Raw genomic sequence first — 15,409 nt, 5'->3', positions numbered from 1 at the left:
TTAGATATGAATTCTTAATTATTCATTCCTAACATGATGATATAAAGAACATTTGTAATCATACATTCTATACATAAACACAAATAAAGAACATTTGTAATCATACCTTCTATACATAAACACAGAATATTATAAAGATTAATGAAGTTTACATGTATAAATTATTACTCAAGATATATGAATCTTTCTCAATATGTTCAAAATAGTGTTGAATTGAATTGAATTCAAAATAGTATTGAACTGCATCGAAGAAAAACTTACTAGAAAAACATGAACTAGATTAGATATGAACTATTAGAAATAGTTCTTGTGAAGACAACATCTAAGAAGAGGCTCATAGTTGACTATTGTGTTGTGTGCACGTGACCAAAGAAGAGGTGACATCGACTGGGGTAGTGGGAGTTGACTGTATATGATCGAAGGACAAAGGTGATCTAGAAGAACATGATAATCGAAGTATTTATCAAGGGAGACCACTACTTTGACAAATTAAGAAGGGGATAAATATGAGTGGTAATTACATTTCATGATTAAAAATACAACTCATATCGAAAATAAATAGCTTGTTCGAGAAAGGCTGCATGACATCAAATATCCTGTCAACCAAAAAGGACAAAAACAATGATACATTGCGACGTTATTTATTTCCTAGTTTGTACACGTTTTTGTCATTATAATTTATTGTTTTTTTAGAAAGGTATTTCACTTGGTTTAATTTTGTCTTTTTGTCTTTTATTTTTTTTATTTTCTTATAGCAGCTCTAATTCTAACCTTTTAATAATTTAAATTCTCTCTAAAATATTGCAGCTTGACTAATACTGAGTGCCGAAAGAATAATTTATATTTTCTTTTTTTTTGGAAAATGACTCTTTATTAAATATCATCTAAAACGTGTTAAACATGGTAAATTCAAATTAAAACATAAAATTAGAAATTCAAGTCAACCACAAAATTATATATTTATTTATTTACAACAAGACACGCCAAAGTAATATATATATTTTAAAAAAAGAAATTTCCAACGTGTCTATTAAGACTTCAAATTGTGGACCCATCTTTTACGTCATGGGAACCTTCCTCGCATTTGCCTTTGAAGTTTCCTCTCTGCTTCGCTTAGTGTCATTTGCAACGCTCTTTCCACTTCGGCAGCTCTCATCTGCCCATCAAACCAACCAAACAACCACCATTTCTTCCAAATCCATAAATTATTACACGAACTCGACACAATACGTTTGACTTTAACACTTAAACGCGTCCTAAAGATTGAGGTATTTTAAGAAAATTGTATGGTATTCTACCGAGTGACTTGTAATTTCTTTTCGATTGATGTTAATAGAGTTATGTTACCTATTTGACACAAATTTAAAAGGGTCGGGTGATCTTACGTGAGAATCAATGGCGATGTGCGTCGAAAACCGAGAGTCCAAGAAAGTGGCATGAATAGCTTTGGCATTCACTCCAACAGTTTTGAGAAGATTAAGAACACCCAGCATAGAGTTTATCCCAGATGAAGGGTTAGCCACTGCAACCCTAATTGGTGTTGTCCCCTTCTCTTGCTTTCTCTTCTTTGCTGATAACGCCATCTCCAGCTCTATATTTCTCTTCTTTAGCATTCCCTCTGAGGCTTTCAGCTCCTCTATCGTCCTCGCCGCCATTTGTACGATCGAATTCTTGTCGTTCTACAAAAACAAAATAACACTTACAATATCAACGACGACCCATCGTCTGTGTAAAGTTTTGGCTCTTGTGAGACCTAATTACAACTCTTCACGATAGTATGATATTGACACGACCTTAGTTTTACTTGGGAGCATAGAGTGGAGTTCAGAATAGCTCCGTCTATGTTTCTCTCTCCTCATCCTCTCGTTCAGCATGTGCCTATGACTTCTTTCTCTCTCTAGATCTCCCATTTCAGCTGGTTTCTTTTTTTCTTGCCACTGCTTTCTCCAGTACTCGATCACCCTCTTGTGGACGTTCTCTGAATAGGTGGCGATGATGGTGGTGGCGGTGATAGGATTGTTCTTTTGCCTCGATCCGATGGTGGGTTGGGGCAGATATGGTACGAAAGCACTTATCTGTCCCGGAGCGGGGTCGGAGACGGGTATTGGAGGGTCGAGCCAATGGAGATCAGTATGCCAGAATTCCACCGGAAAACCATCATCCATTCGAGGGAAAAATTGTATTTTTCTTTTTAAATTGTGGGGGAATAGAGGGTGTGGGTTTGATGTGTGTATTTATATGTTTTGGGGATGGAAGGAAGATCATAAATAATAAATAATAAATAATAAATAATAATAATAATTGAGGGTATTGAACACGTGGTAAATGAGATTATTGTGGACTTTTTAGGTGGGTTTATTTTTGGTCAAATTTCCCAAGTGGCTCGTTTTGGAAGACTTGAATTTAAGGGGACTATCGTGGGTCCCACTCCCTCCAATGGGGTCAACGTTTTCTGACTAAGCTTCATAGTCTGCAGTTGGTCACCTAATCACTTCTACATTTCCACGTAGGTATTTCTTATAATATTAGGCTAAATTAATAAATATACAACTTTTATCATTAATTCTATATGAATCCATTAATACACTTAAATTTAATATATATATATTTATATTTATTTATTTATTTATGGCTGTTAATATTTTGATTAAAAAATATTTTTCTTTAAAAAAATGTTTAAAATATAAAATTTTGAGTTGGGTTAGTTGGGCAGCTAGGATGATTTATATAAGTTTTTATTTTTAATAAAATTTAAATATTAGTGAAAAAAATATTTATTGTCGGATAAATTATTTTTTTACTTGGGCAGAGATAAGTGACGACTAGTAGTATCTCCCTATAATACATTCTAAGACATGAAACATTCTGAGTCATTTCATGTCTGACACGTCTATACATGATATTTCTGAAACGTCATACTTCCTAAAAATATAAAACTAAAACACTAGAATATGAAAAGACAAACGGTTGGGCTTGTCATGGGCATGCGGCCATGGGCAACACGCCTTGGACGAACATGACCGTAACATCCTCACCCACCTAATTAGTTGATGTCCTTGTTAACTGACTACTTTCAAACTTGGTGATGTGGGTGGCGGCGGAGTCCAGATCTTCAACGCGTTCTCAGCTGATTTCCACTGTAGGGAGATTCTTCCATTTGACAAGGAATTCACGAATCGTCCGTACGGATCTTCCTATCTTCCTAATCCTGTCGGCTAGGATCTCCTCTATTTCTTTGCTGTCTCTTTGTTTTAGATCGATGTTCAGTCTCGTGAATATATTTCGCTGATCGTCGTCCGGGTTAGGGTGATAGATAAGAGAATAGATAATTATGACATTAAATAAAAATTAAATAGATGTATATATAATTGTATATCAAGCAAAATTATATTTTTAAAATTAATAATAATTTCGATTAGATTCAATTCAACTCAATTTAATTTAGAACCTCGGGACTGATTCAATGCAAAAAATTTTAATTTATTTAAACGGAATACAACTTAAATAAATTTATAATCCGAATTCATATAAAAATACAATAAGAACAAGAGCATCCATAAGTATAACCACATGGCTTTATGAACTCTACATGCAGAAGAGGCAGCCAAATGGTGTTATTCAGCCATAGTAGAAATAGAAGAAGCAATAATAAGGTGATGATCTAAAGAACATTAGGGCGGCCATGGCAGCAAGTGAATCTGATACCACTCCCCATGTATCGACGACACACCGGGCACATAACGGTTAGCGGTATCCACCCGCTATATCCCATAATATTCACATGTGTGCATTCAAGGCTTTTACTAGTGAGCTCATCGAAGTAATCTTTGAAAGAACCCGAGAAGCCTACTCGACGTAAGTTTTTCTTCCATGTTTGAAATTCCTCTAGTGCTTTTACTATCAAGTCCCCGCCTCCGACCATGACGACGGTCTGGCCTTTGGTTACTATTGCCCAACCCTTTTCGTTTTCGTAAGATATCAGTCGTGAAATATCTTCGGTTGCGGTCGAACCTTGTAGCTGATGCTTGAGAATGAAGAAACTCCGTTGCGCGGTCCAGAAACGAGACATGATGGTTGGATCAGGCTCTCCTTTTTGGTTCAATCCTAGGGGTACTAATTCAAAGGTTATTCCTTCTTCTCTTAGCATTAGGTCTCTTTTAATGGCTTCGGCTGTGTCTTCAAATCTTTTAATCCATCCCTGATTGTGTCCTCCGTAGAATATCATAGTCCTTTCCTTGTTAATCTGAGAGAAGGAATAATCAGATGAGATTCACACAACTCCAATGGTTTTTAATTTTTAGTTGTTGAAAGTTTAGTGGTTAATAAACAAGAACATTTCATATTGTTCATCGAAAACAAGAACGTTAATCTAATAACCCAAGCTCACCGCTTGCAGATATTGTCTTTTTTGGGCTTTCCCTTTTGTACTTCTCTTCCTAGGGAGAGGTTTTCACACTCTTATAAAGAATGTTTTGTTCCCCTCTGCAACCGATGTAGGATCTCGCTGAACCCTGAAGGGGGATGGACATTGGACGGTGTGCCAGTGAGGATGCTGGGCCCCTAAGGAGGTTAGATTGTGAGATCCCACATCGATTGGAGAGTAATGATGCGAGTGAGGACGCTGGGCTCCGAGAGGGGGTGGATTGTGAGATTCCACATCAATTAGAGAGGAATGAGTGTCAGTGAGGACGCTGGCCCTGAATGGGCTTTCCCTTTCGTACTTCTCTTCCTAGGGAGAGGTTTTCACACTCTTGTAAATAATGTTTTGTTCCCCTCTGCAACCGATGTAAGACCTCGCTGAACCCTGAAGGGGGATGGACACTGGGCGGTGTGCCAGTGAGGACGCTGGGCCCCTAAGGAGGTTGGATTGTGAGATCCCACATCGATTGGAGAGTAACGATGCGAGTGAGGACGCTGGGCTTTGAGGGGGGTGGATTGTGAGATTCCACATCAATTAGAGAGAAATGAGTGTCAGAGAGGACGCTGGCCCTAAAGGAGGGTGGATTATGAGATCTCACATAGATCGGAGAGGAATGAGTGCCAGCGAGTACGCTGAGTTTCGAAAGGAGGTGGATTGTGAGATCTCACATCAATTGGAGAGAAGAACCAAACATTCTTTACAAGGGTGTGGAGACTCTCCCTAGCGGACGTGATTTAAAAATCTTGAAGGGAAGCTCGGAAGGGAAAGCCCAAAAATGACAATATCTGCCTCGGGACGAGTACACGGTAGATTTTTAGGAGAGGAATGTACCATGGCCAAGCTGTTCAACCTAGGTTGATCAGTGAATTTGACAACAGTTGAATCAATCCAACTCCTTTTCAACAAAGCATTTGCTCTCTCATACGTAAAAGGAATAGCCTCTTTCTCCCAAATTCGAGTCAAATGAACTGCATTGGGGAATTCAATCTTGGATTGTGTGTTTAGAACAACAATCAACAAATCTTCTCTAACTTCCCATTTCTCTTCCAAGAACCTCAAGCCTGCAACCTTTGTATCAAATGGCACCGCATACCATTTCATTTTAGATATCAAGGCTTCATAAGCTTCCTCATCACCTTCAGCAGGAGGGTCTGATATCACAGGAACCCATACAATTTCATGCTTGTTTCCCTTCTTCACCTCATTGTAAACCACATTCAGGCTATCAAGATCTTCTTTTGAAACATCTAAACGCTTTGAAACTATTAATATCAAATTCTTTTCCTTCAGGAAATCTTCAATGTATTCCTGCATCGTTCAGTACAAGTGTTGGAATCACAAATGATATCAATTTTTGAGTGAATTAAGAAAGTGTGTGTTTGAAGACCTCCAAACGAGTAGAACAGTTTATGAGAGGCCTGGCTTTGTGTTTGCCATGTATCAGCTTGGAAAGGAACAAGGTAATATCAATAGGAAAATGATCAGTTTGGTCCACCAGCCATCTATAAAGCTCTACCTCTTCTGCAATACATAAACCAAATTTCTTTTCTCAAGTATATCGCCACAAAAGAAAAAAAGAAAAAATTTAACCGTCCAAGCAATCGCTAGCAGAATCTGGGGTTTCTTTTCCAGACTTCCCCTCAAGGTTTTTAAAATGGGTATACTAGAGAGAGGTTTCTACACCATTATAAAGAATGCTTCATTTTCTCCTCCCACCAATCGATATGGGATCTCACAATCCACACCCAAATGTCCTCGTTGGACTTTCCCTTTTGGGCTTCCCTCGAGGTTTTTAAAACACGTCTGCTAGGGATAGGGAGAGGTTTCCACACCATTATAAAGAATACTTCATTCTCCTCTCCAACCGATGTGGGATCTCACAATCCACGCCCTGATCTCCTCTTTGGGCTTTCTCTTTCGAGCTTCCCCTCAAGATTTTAAAAACGCGTCTGCTAGGTAGAAGTTTCTAGACCCTTATAAAGAATGTTTCGTTCTCCTCCCCAACTGATGTGGGATCTCACAATCCACGCCTCGATGTCCTCTTTGGGCTTTCCCTTTCGGCTTCCCCTCAAAATTTTTAAAACACGTATGCTAAGTAGAGGTTTCCACACCCTTAGAAAGAATGCTTCGTTCTCCTCTCCAACCGATGTGAGATCTCACAATCCACCCCCTTCTATTTTGGGGCCCAGCATCCTCTCTGACACTTATTCCCTTCTCCAATCAATGTGGGATCCCCTAATCAACCCCCTTCGAGGCGCAGTGTTCTTGCTCACACACCACCTCGTGTCCACCCCTTTCGAGACGCAGCCTCCTCATTGTCACATCACCTCGGTATCTGGCTTTGATACCATTTGTAACCGTCAAAACCCAGCACTAGCAAATATTATCCTCTTTGAACTTTCTCTCAAGGTTTTTAAAACTAGTCTGTGATGGAGAGGTTTTCACACTCTTGTTAAAAAAAAAAATGATTCGTTCTCCTCCCAAACGACGTGGGATCTTACAAAAATAAAACTTCCACAAAACACAAAAGAAACTGACCTTGTTGTTTCTGGATGAACTGATGATGCTTCTCAAGTGTTACAAGTATGGATCTCTTTTTCTCACTCAATTCATTCAAATATTTATGGGTTTGACCCCTGAACTTGCATCACTAATCATTAGAATAATAATAAAGAAAAAGAGTACAATTCATTTTAATAAGAAGAACAATCTTACTCCGTGCCAGAAAGATAGCAATGAAGATCAATGCTGGAAGCCACAAGAGCATGAACAATCCAATAAGAAACCAATGGGATCCGGCGAAGTGCCGCAGACAATTCAGGCACTTCTTTGATATCATATTTGGACAAGTTCTTGAATTCATTCATGTATTTAATGGCCTTCAAGCAGCTGTATATCAAACTGTTGGGCCCAAAAAACACCTGCCCATATTGCACAGAATCCAGCTCCTTCCTCAGCGAACCCACTCGCTTGATCATCGCCAACGATTTAGCGAGCGGGTCCGAGCGCGAGTAATTGTCGAGGTGCCACAAAGCTCCATAGTTCATAGCGAACGCCGCGAAGATCAGCACGGCCTTCGCCTCCCATGAATATTTGGTCAGCTTACTTAGAATATCAAGAGTTGTTTTGTGAGCTATATCTATCCCAGCAGCCTTACATCCCATCTGAAAATTGACATTATTTCAATACAAAAGTAGTGAGGTTAAAATCTCAAGATTTTTGGCTAAGCAAAGACCTGTTTTGAGATATCATGAAGGGTGCAAACTGGTGGTTCAATTGAGGAGAGATATGTGAAGGAGTCATCTGAAAGTTCAACATGCACTTTGCTTCCCTGAGCCTAAAATGATCATAAAAATTTGCATAAGAAGGGAGAATAAGAAGGGGAGAGATTAAAGCATGTGATATCTAACCCAATGAGAAGCTGCGGAAATCTGATCCGAGGATTTAATGACGTTTTCGATGAACGAAATGTAGTCGTTAAGGTCGATCTTTATTGTCTCGTCGTCGCCATGTTTGGTGAATAAGTGATTCATGATAACATCGTCGGATAAGTGCTTTAGATTCGTCTGTTCCTTGTCTGTTTTTTGCATTAGAGCGAGCGCCAATGGAACGACCGAGATCTTTGGACGAGGTGCAAATGAAGCACACATGATTTTGGTTTGGTTAGTTGTAGTAAGGAAGATTTGGGAGTAGGGATAGAGAGATTTGTATCTTATTTATAGCTCCCACAAGGGTGGAAAATGAGAGATAAAGCAAAGAATTTGGGAGTTTTTCAAAGAAAGAATAATGAATGTAATGGTGGAGATGGGAGCTTTAGTGAAGCTTTTCTATAAGGCTTCATTAAAGAATATGCATTTGGGGCACCTCATATTGACTAAATATACATTTGTTGAGCGTCATAATTGAAGTCGAGAAAAGAAATTTAATTGGTGTAACTCTCGACATAACAACCCAAGTTCACGCTAGCAGATGTTGTACTCGTAGTGCTTTCTCTTTCGAGCTTCCCTTCAAGTTTTTTAAAACGCGTCTGCTGGGGAGGTTTCCAGACCCAATATGCTTCGTTCCCCTCTCTAACCAACGTGGGATCTCATGGTCCACCCTCTTCAGGGCCTAGCATCCGTGCTGACAATCGTTTCTCTTTTCAAACGATGTGAGATCTCAAAATCCACCTCCCTTCAAGATCCAACGTCCTCGTTGGCACTCGGTTCTTCTCTCTAATTGATGTAGGGTCTCACAATTGGGTAATAAGTTAACTCAAAATTCTCAAAGTAACCATCATTCACAAGGAAAAGGGGTCTTTCAACATTTTCCTGCATCTCCTGAGACATGACTACGTCATCTGTTTGTCTTGAATTGCATTGAGGAGGTCAACAACATAGAATTGCTCCAAGCTAACACGATATTAAGTTAACAAGGGAGAAGTTGTAAGATTGAATAATTCCTTATCCCACATGTGATAATATTCTTGAAAAAGAAATTGAATTATATTTGCACATTCTATATTACTCAACCATTCTATAGCATAGATGAAATCTAAGAACCCTAATATAAAATCTCATTTATTGATCATTAGGAGGGAGGCTTTTAATGATGAGGATGAATTAATTGAATATATGTACCAAAAGTCTCTTCATACTCGAATATATGAAAGTTTAATTGAATGGAATAAGTCATTAGCTAATCATAGCAAATATATATAATATATATATATATATATATATATTTTAAAATTTTTGTTAGGAAAAAAATTCCTATGGTTTATTTGTTCAAAAAGGGTATGATAAAGCATTAAGACTCCAAATCATTTGATGGGCGACCAAGGTTTTGAAAAAGAATCTTATTTCTAATGGGTTTTCGGTTTAAGAATTGAAAATGTAATCCTATTTCTGGGCCTTCTGAAACTCGGTTTTAGGAATATCGTCATCTAATCTAATTGTTTCTGAACTCGTCCTTGAGCCTGAGGCCACTCACCAAGAAGATTCGCCCAAACGTAGTGGCTGCTTCTTGGCCACGCCCCCCGCAACTAGATACAAGATACTTGATCTAAATTCTCAAATAGTACCTATTGCCGATATTAATTATGAGTAGCAGCCAAAAATTTGTATCCATTTTTTGTGATATTATGCATGGATCAGTTATATTACGACGAATTCTCAGTCTCACTATTCCATTGTCTCTTTCTCTCAGTCGAGCAATTTCTATATTCATAAGAATCAATGAGAAAATGAACTGGGAAAGAGGTTGGTTTTGATCTTTACACTATTACATCTAAACATGTGGGTTTGTTCATTTTGATTGACGACAACCAGCTGACAGACAATGAAAAATAAGTTCCAACCACTTGGCAACACTTTCTTAATAAGTAGTAAGTGAAATGATTCGTTTTTTGAAACTCCAAAATGAAGATTTGAACGCTTTTTGATAAACCAATAGAAATTTGGACACCATAAAGCATAGGACAGAGAAACACGACCACAGGTATTTCGCTTCGAGTATACAGGTAAGGATAGATGCTGATCTTTAAACACAAGTATTATGAATATTGATAAATTATGATTTTTTTTTTGCTTGCTAAGAGTTTCAAAGTTTTTGAAATTTCTCTCTTCCTATTAAGGATGAAAAAGAGTTGAATAGGAGTTAAAATGGACAAAAAAAAAAAAAAAAAAAAAAAAAAAAAAAAAAAAAAAAAAAAAAAAAAAAAAAAGAAAAAAGAAAAAAAGAAAAAAAAAGACCACTCTCCTCACAAAAGGGGTTGCAGTAATCAGGCCTGACTGTTTATCAAAAGCACAGGTCTCCACAAAGTTGTAAGACCATGTATGGGGGCTAACGCATGTCCAGTGCCGGAAAGTCAAGGAAGTTGGTGACCTGATGATAGGAGAGCCGGCCACCGAAGTCCCAGTGAATGACGATCATAACTATAATGGTGGGTTGGGGGTTGGATATGTATGGTTCACATACGAGTAGTCATGCGCGACTGGAAGATGTAGGTGCACTCATTGCGCGACACGTTATAGTTGTGGATTAGGGCTTCCGAGTATCGCTTCCTGCATTCGATCTCTGGAAGATGTACATTTTTCGCTTTACCAACGTTTTGTTGGAAAAAGGATAGTGAAAAAGATAGAAATAGATAAAATAGATGAAAGCTGCACTGCTTTGTTATTGTTTACTAACTCAATGACTCAATGCTTAGAGGGTTACACAATTCCAGTATTTATAGCTTATACACTTGACCAAAATCATGGAAATCTAGATAAATTCAAATCTACTAATGATCTCCTAAAATTTCCTAAAATGTTGGTAGTTTGAATATTTAAATCATATTTCAACTACTTTAAATCATATCTTCATTTTAAATACTTTGAATCATATCTCAACACTCCCCCTTGATTCAAAGTTGTAGAGGTAAGTACAGAGCTTTTCTTTTGACAAGGCCTTCGTAAGTATGTCTGTTTTAACCCGTACAATGTCTGTCTCAGCTTGTATAACTTTGTTTCTTTGTCTTCCTTTATGAATCCCTCTAGCGGTGTTACATAAACCTCTTCTTGTAAATCTCCATAAAACTTTTCGTTTGGTAGGTCAACCATATCCCATGTTCCATCTTTCTTAACGGACAGCATCTCTACTGCCATGGCTTTCTTCCCGTCTTCTTTTTCAGTTGCTTCTTCATAATTCATAGTGTCTGAAACAGTAAGAGCAAATTAACATGATGTATATATGTCAGCTAAAGATTTATACTTCCTTAGAGGTGTCTCATCTGAAAGTTTTTCAAGAGAAGAACAGTGGTGTTGAAGATGATGAATTTGACACACTTTGTGTTGCAGTGGATGCACTGAGAGATGCACTGGAGTTGACCCTTGTCTCTTCATTTAGGGAAACTTCAACTGTAATCTTTTGCTGCTACTGTTCTTTACTCTAATCCCAATTCACGTTTTCATTAAATATTACATCCCTTCTAATTAAAATCTTTTCACTGATGGGGTTGTATAATTTATATGCCTTTGATTGAATACAATAGCCAATGAAAATGCATTTTTCAGATTTTTTATCAAGCTTTTGACGAATTTGAGGATGTTTCAAAGCATAAGCAACACAACCAAAGATTCGTAAATGACTTATAGATGGTTTTCTTCCATGACATGCTTCATAAAGAGTTCGATTCATAACTGTCTTTGTTGGTGAGATGTTTAATAGATAAACAGATGTTGCTACGGCTTCTGCCCAAAATTGGTTTGGAAGTCTCCTTACTTGTAACATACTTCTTGCTATCTTCACAATAATTCGATTTTTTCGTTCAGCGATTCCATTTTGTTCTGGAGTGTAGGGAGCTGTTAATTCCCTTTGGATGCCCTCTTCTTCACAAAACAGATTGAACTCTTTAGATATGAACTCGCCACCTCTGTCCGTGCGAAGAACTTTAATGAGACAGCCACTTTGGTTCTCTACCATAGCTTTAAAAATCTGGAACTTCTGAAAAGTTCTGACTTATGTCGTAGGAAGTAAACCCAGCTCATGCGACTATGGTCATCAATGAATAGTAAAAAGTATATACTCCCACCTAAGGACTTCGTTTCCATTGACCCACATAAATCAGCATGAATTAGTTCTAGACAATGTGAAGCTCTTTTAGTTTTTCCAACAGGAGACTTTATAGTCTGCTTGCCATAAATGCATCATTCACATAAATTAGTTGAGTCAATTCTTGGTAATCCAAAAACTATACCTTTATCCCTGAGTATTTTTAGGTCGTTCATATGAAGATGTCCATATATGAGATGTCATAATGTTGAATCATCTTTCGTGCTCGCAGTAAGAGCAAAATCCTCCATGTTAGAAACATCGAGTGGAAACATCTCATTTGAAGTCATGGCAATTTGAACTTTATGGCCTGATTTCTTATGTGTAATGACACATGTCAATCAAATAGAACTAAATGTTCTCTGGTCATTAATTGTCTAGCACTCAATAAATAGTACCATAAATCAGGTACAAATTGAACATTATCTAATTGTTTTATCTTACCATGACTGGTTTCGACTTTCACGGTACCTTTTCCTTCAACCTGCATCTCTTTTGTATTTCCAAGTTGCACCTTAATTTTTTGCGTCTCATCAAGCTCTTTGAATAAGGATTTGGTTCCTGTCATATGGTTCGAGCATCCGCTATCAACAAACCATAACTCACATTTTCTCGGATTGTATCCATGCACGCCATAAACAACTTTTCTTCTTCTTCTTCATTCTCTGCTGCAAAATTCATTAGTTGATTTTTATACCAACAATCCGATTTTGTATGCCCATACCTTCTGCAAGGGTAACATTGTATGACATTCCTTTGTTCATTGAATTGTCTCTGTCCATCACTTCTCCATCTACCCCTGTTATCACGACCACCATGGACGCTGCGAAATCCTCATTTTCCACACTTTTACCTGCTAAATGAATATTTTCTCTTTCGTTGTTTTTGTTGTTGGTTGTCTCCTTCACTTGTAGTGCATTTTCTTTGTTCCTTTCTGATGCTCTATTGATTCTTGCCTCATGAGCCTGAAGCGAGCCCATCAGTTCATCAACGGAGAGTGTGGATAGATCCTTAGCTTCTTCTATGGTAGCCACTACATGGTCAAACTTTGGAGTCAAGCTTCTCAACACCTTTGCAACAATTGTTTCGTCTGAAATTTTCTCTCCATAGGTACACATTTGACTAACTATTGTCATTGCTCTTGACAAAAAATCAGCAATTGATTCACCATTCGTCATGAGCAAAGTTTTAGAATCACGTCTTAGAGATTGCAATTTCACTGTCATGACCTTTGAATTTCCCTGAAACTCCTTCTGTAGAATTGACCATGCTTGCTTTGATGTGGTTGCTGCTGCAATTCGTGAAAAGATAGTCTCATGAACTGCTTGCTGAATAGTGAATAGACCCTAGCATCGTTTTTCTTGGTTTCTCTTAGTCTCTCCTTTTCTTCTATTGTGGGTTCTAATAAATCAACAAACTCGTGCTCCACCAAGTCCCATAGCTCCTGCGATTTGAGCAAGGTCTTCATCTTGATGCTCTACCACTAATATTTCTCACCATTAAAGTTGGGTAACAACGGTGCAGAGGAAGAAAAACCAACTACTGCCATTTTTGTTTTGTGAAAGAAAATAATCACTCACCCTCATGTCGAAGGAACTTGGCTCTGATACCAAAATTGTTGAAAAAGGGAGAGTGAAACAGATAGAATAGATAAAATAGATGAAAGCTGCAGTGCTTTGTTATTGTTTTCTGACTCAATGACTCAATGCTTAGAGTTACACAATTTCAGTATGTATAGCTTAGTAAATCATGGAAATCTAGATAAATTCAATTCTACTAACAATTTTCAAAAATCTTAGTAGTTTGAATATTTGAATCATATCTCAACTACTTTAAATCATATCTTCATTTTAAATACTTTGAGTCATATCTTCATTTTAAATACTTTGAATCAAATCTCAACAAGTTTGACACGTGTTCTTCACTTGACGAGACGCGTTCTGCCTCCCTTTGCGTGGCATGTGTCCTTGCCATCGCTTGATGCATTCTTCCTCGCTCGCCCTGCCACCTTCAAGGTTTATTTTTCAGATTTACAGTATTTCGTGTTTTTCTTATTTTCTTTTAGTTTTTGTTTCTTTTTCTATATAACTCAATTCAATACGGGTTTTTTTCACTAAAGTTATTGTTTAATCCAGCTATCCAATAGAATTAGTTTCATTCGGTTTTATTAATCATGGAGAAAAATAATAAATAATCGTGTTGAAATTAGGCTCAAAATTCATAAACTCATGGTTCATGAGGATAAGATGTTTGAGAATAGGACGTTTGGAAATAAGATGCTATATAAAGTTTTGATTTTTTTTTATATTTTTTTTAATTTTTTTTTTTTTTTTGTAATCAATCTTAATAGTTAACATCACATAAATTTATAATCGTAAACATTTAGTACTAACTTATCATTCAAAAATTAAATGTTGTATTTAGTAAAGTATATTATATTAAATGAGATATATTTATAAATCTTATATAATTATAATTTGGAATTGTGAAAGACGATTAGAGGGTGAGGAACCATGCTCCTGATCGATCCAGACCTAAGGAGTCGGAACTGAGTAACTTGGATACGTAAATATTTGTCTAGATCGCCAAATCGTTCTAGAGACAAAAGACCACCATGACAACTTCAGAGAAAATGGAGGTAGCATGTAGGCAGGTAGCAGTCGGTGTAATGTTTGTGAAGCTTCCAGTTCCCTGTCCATCCAAAGGTACCGTTGAGCTAGGCGTGAAGCTTCCAGTTCCCTGTTCATCCAAAGGTACCGTTGAGTTAGGCGTGAGGCTTGTTAGGGATGTACGACTTGAGTAGGAGAGTTTGACTGGACTATCCTGCGCGGTGGGTCCATCCTGTGGGAGGATGTTGATCATGTGGGTAGTTAGCAGAGTTTGGTACGGGGAGCGCTCTTGACTTTGGGCAACTCCATGACATGTGGGATGAGTTCACATTTACCTCCCATGGTTGACTAGTAGGCTAGCACTCATCATGCTGTCCCAGCCTGATAGAGTGTTCCTTAAGGTAGTGCCTCAACTCCAGACATCGGTCACCATTGCATAGGTTAGCTAGCTATCCAAGTCTGAGCACAACAAGAACGACATACCTAGATCCTAAAGATAGCTCATGACCTTCGACTAGGTCAATGATGCGATGAGGGCCTACAAGTTGGTTGCTTATTATGTATATTAATGTACTCATTTCTTTTTACATTTTTTTTTCAGGTGCATGACCATATTGGTCAAGGTGAAAGGGTGCTCGGGAACTTAGTAGTCACAAAAGAAAATCGACTCAGGACATTTGTCTAGTTCACATATTATGTATCACGTATTCAATTATCTCTTTAAATAAACATAACATACATCTAAGCATGCCTTCGGTTTAACTTTGGTATTGCAAACAATGTTATAAAGTTTTAAATTCGTGTG

The 15,409-nt window shown here is 37.6% G+C and overlaps 2 protein-coding genes across 2 annotated transcripts; both read right to left on the bottom strand.

The window, feature by feature from the left end:
* Positions 1-974: 974 nt before the first annotated feature.
* LOC111436803 (transcription factor bHLH92-like) lies at positions 975-2,207 on the bottom strand. Its single transcript, XM_023074549.1, has 3 exons — positions 1,794-2,207; positions 1,386-1,679; positions 975-1,156 (listed from the first exon to the last, which is right to left on the bottom strand). Exons 1-3 carry the CDS (start codon positions 2,163-2,165, stop codon positions 1,064-1,066), a joined length of 759 nt encoding a protein of 252 aa, XP_022930317.1. The 5' UTR covers positions 2,166-2,207; the 3' UTR covers positions 975-1,063.
* Positions 2,208-3,483: 1,276 nt separating this feature from the next.
* On the bottom strand, positions 3,484-8,116 carry LOC111436801 (protein SIEVE ELEMENT OCCLUSION B-like). Its single transcript, XM_023074544.1, has 7 exons — positions 7,831-8,116; positions 7,656-7,757; positions 7,136-7,584; positions 6,959-7,056; positions 5,808-5,941; positions 5,252-5,728; positions 3,484-4,243 (listed from the first exon to the last, which is right to left on the bottom strand). Exons 1-7 carry the CDS (start codon positions 8,068-8,070, stop codon positions 3,662-3,664), a joined length of 2,082 nt encoding a protein of 693 aa, XP_022930312.1. The 5' UTR covers positions 8,071-8,116; the 3' UTR covers positions 3,484-3,661.
* Between the last annotated feature and the right edge of the window lie 7,293 nt (positions 8,117-15,409).

This window comes from Cucurbita moschata, unplaced genomic scaffold (genome assembly GCF_002738365.1).
Source record: "Cucurbita moschata cultivar Rifu unplaced genomic scaffold, Cmos_1.0 Cmo_Scf00060, whole genome shotgun sequence".
In the NCBI taxonomy this organism is placed as follows: domain Eukaryota; kingdom Viridiplantae; phylum Streptophyta; class Magnoliopsida; order Cucurbitales; family Cucurbitaceae; genus Cucurbita; species Cucurbita moschata.
This window is presented reverse-complemented; position numbering and strand designations above follow the sequence as displayed.

Excerpts from the sequence above, each read along its gene's own strand:
- LOC111436801 (XM_023074544.1), bottom strand. The coding sequence starts at position 8,070 with ATGTGTGCTTCATTTGCACCTCGTCCAAAGATCTCGGTCGTTCCATTG. Across the intron at positions 7,758-7,830 it reads TTTCCGCAGCTTCTCATTGG|GCTCAGGGAAGCAAAGTGCA; the intron begins GTTAGATATCAC and ends TGATCATTTTAG. Across the intron at positions 7,585-7,655 it reads TTCATGATATCTCAAAACAG|ATGGGATGTAAGGCTGCTGG; the intron begins GTCTTTGCTTAG and ends GTCAATTTTCAG.
- LOC111436803 (XM_023074549.1), bottom strand. The coding sequence starts at position 2,165 with ATGGATGATGGTTTTCCGGTGGAATTCTGGCATACTGATCTCCATTGG. Across the intron at positions 1,680-1,793 it reads TGCTCCCAAGTAAAACTAAG|AACGACAAGAATTCGATCGT; the intron begins GTCGTGTCAATA and ends TTGTTTTTGTAG. Across the intron at positions 1,157-1,385 it reads ACATCGCCATTGATTCTCAC|ATGAGAGCTGCCGAAGTGGA; the intron begins GTAAGATCACCC and ends TTTGATGGGCAG.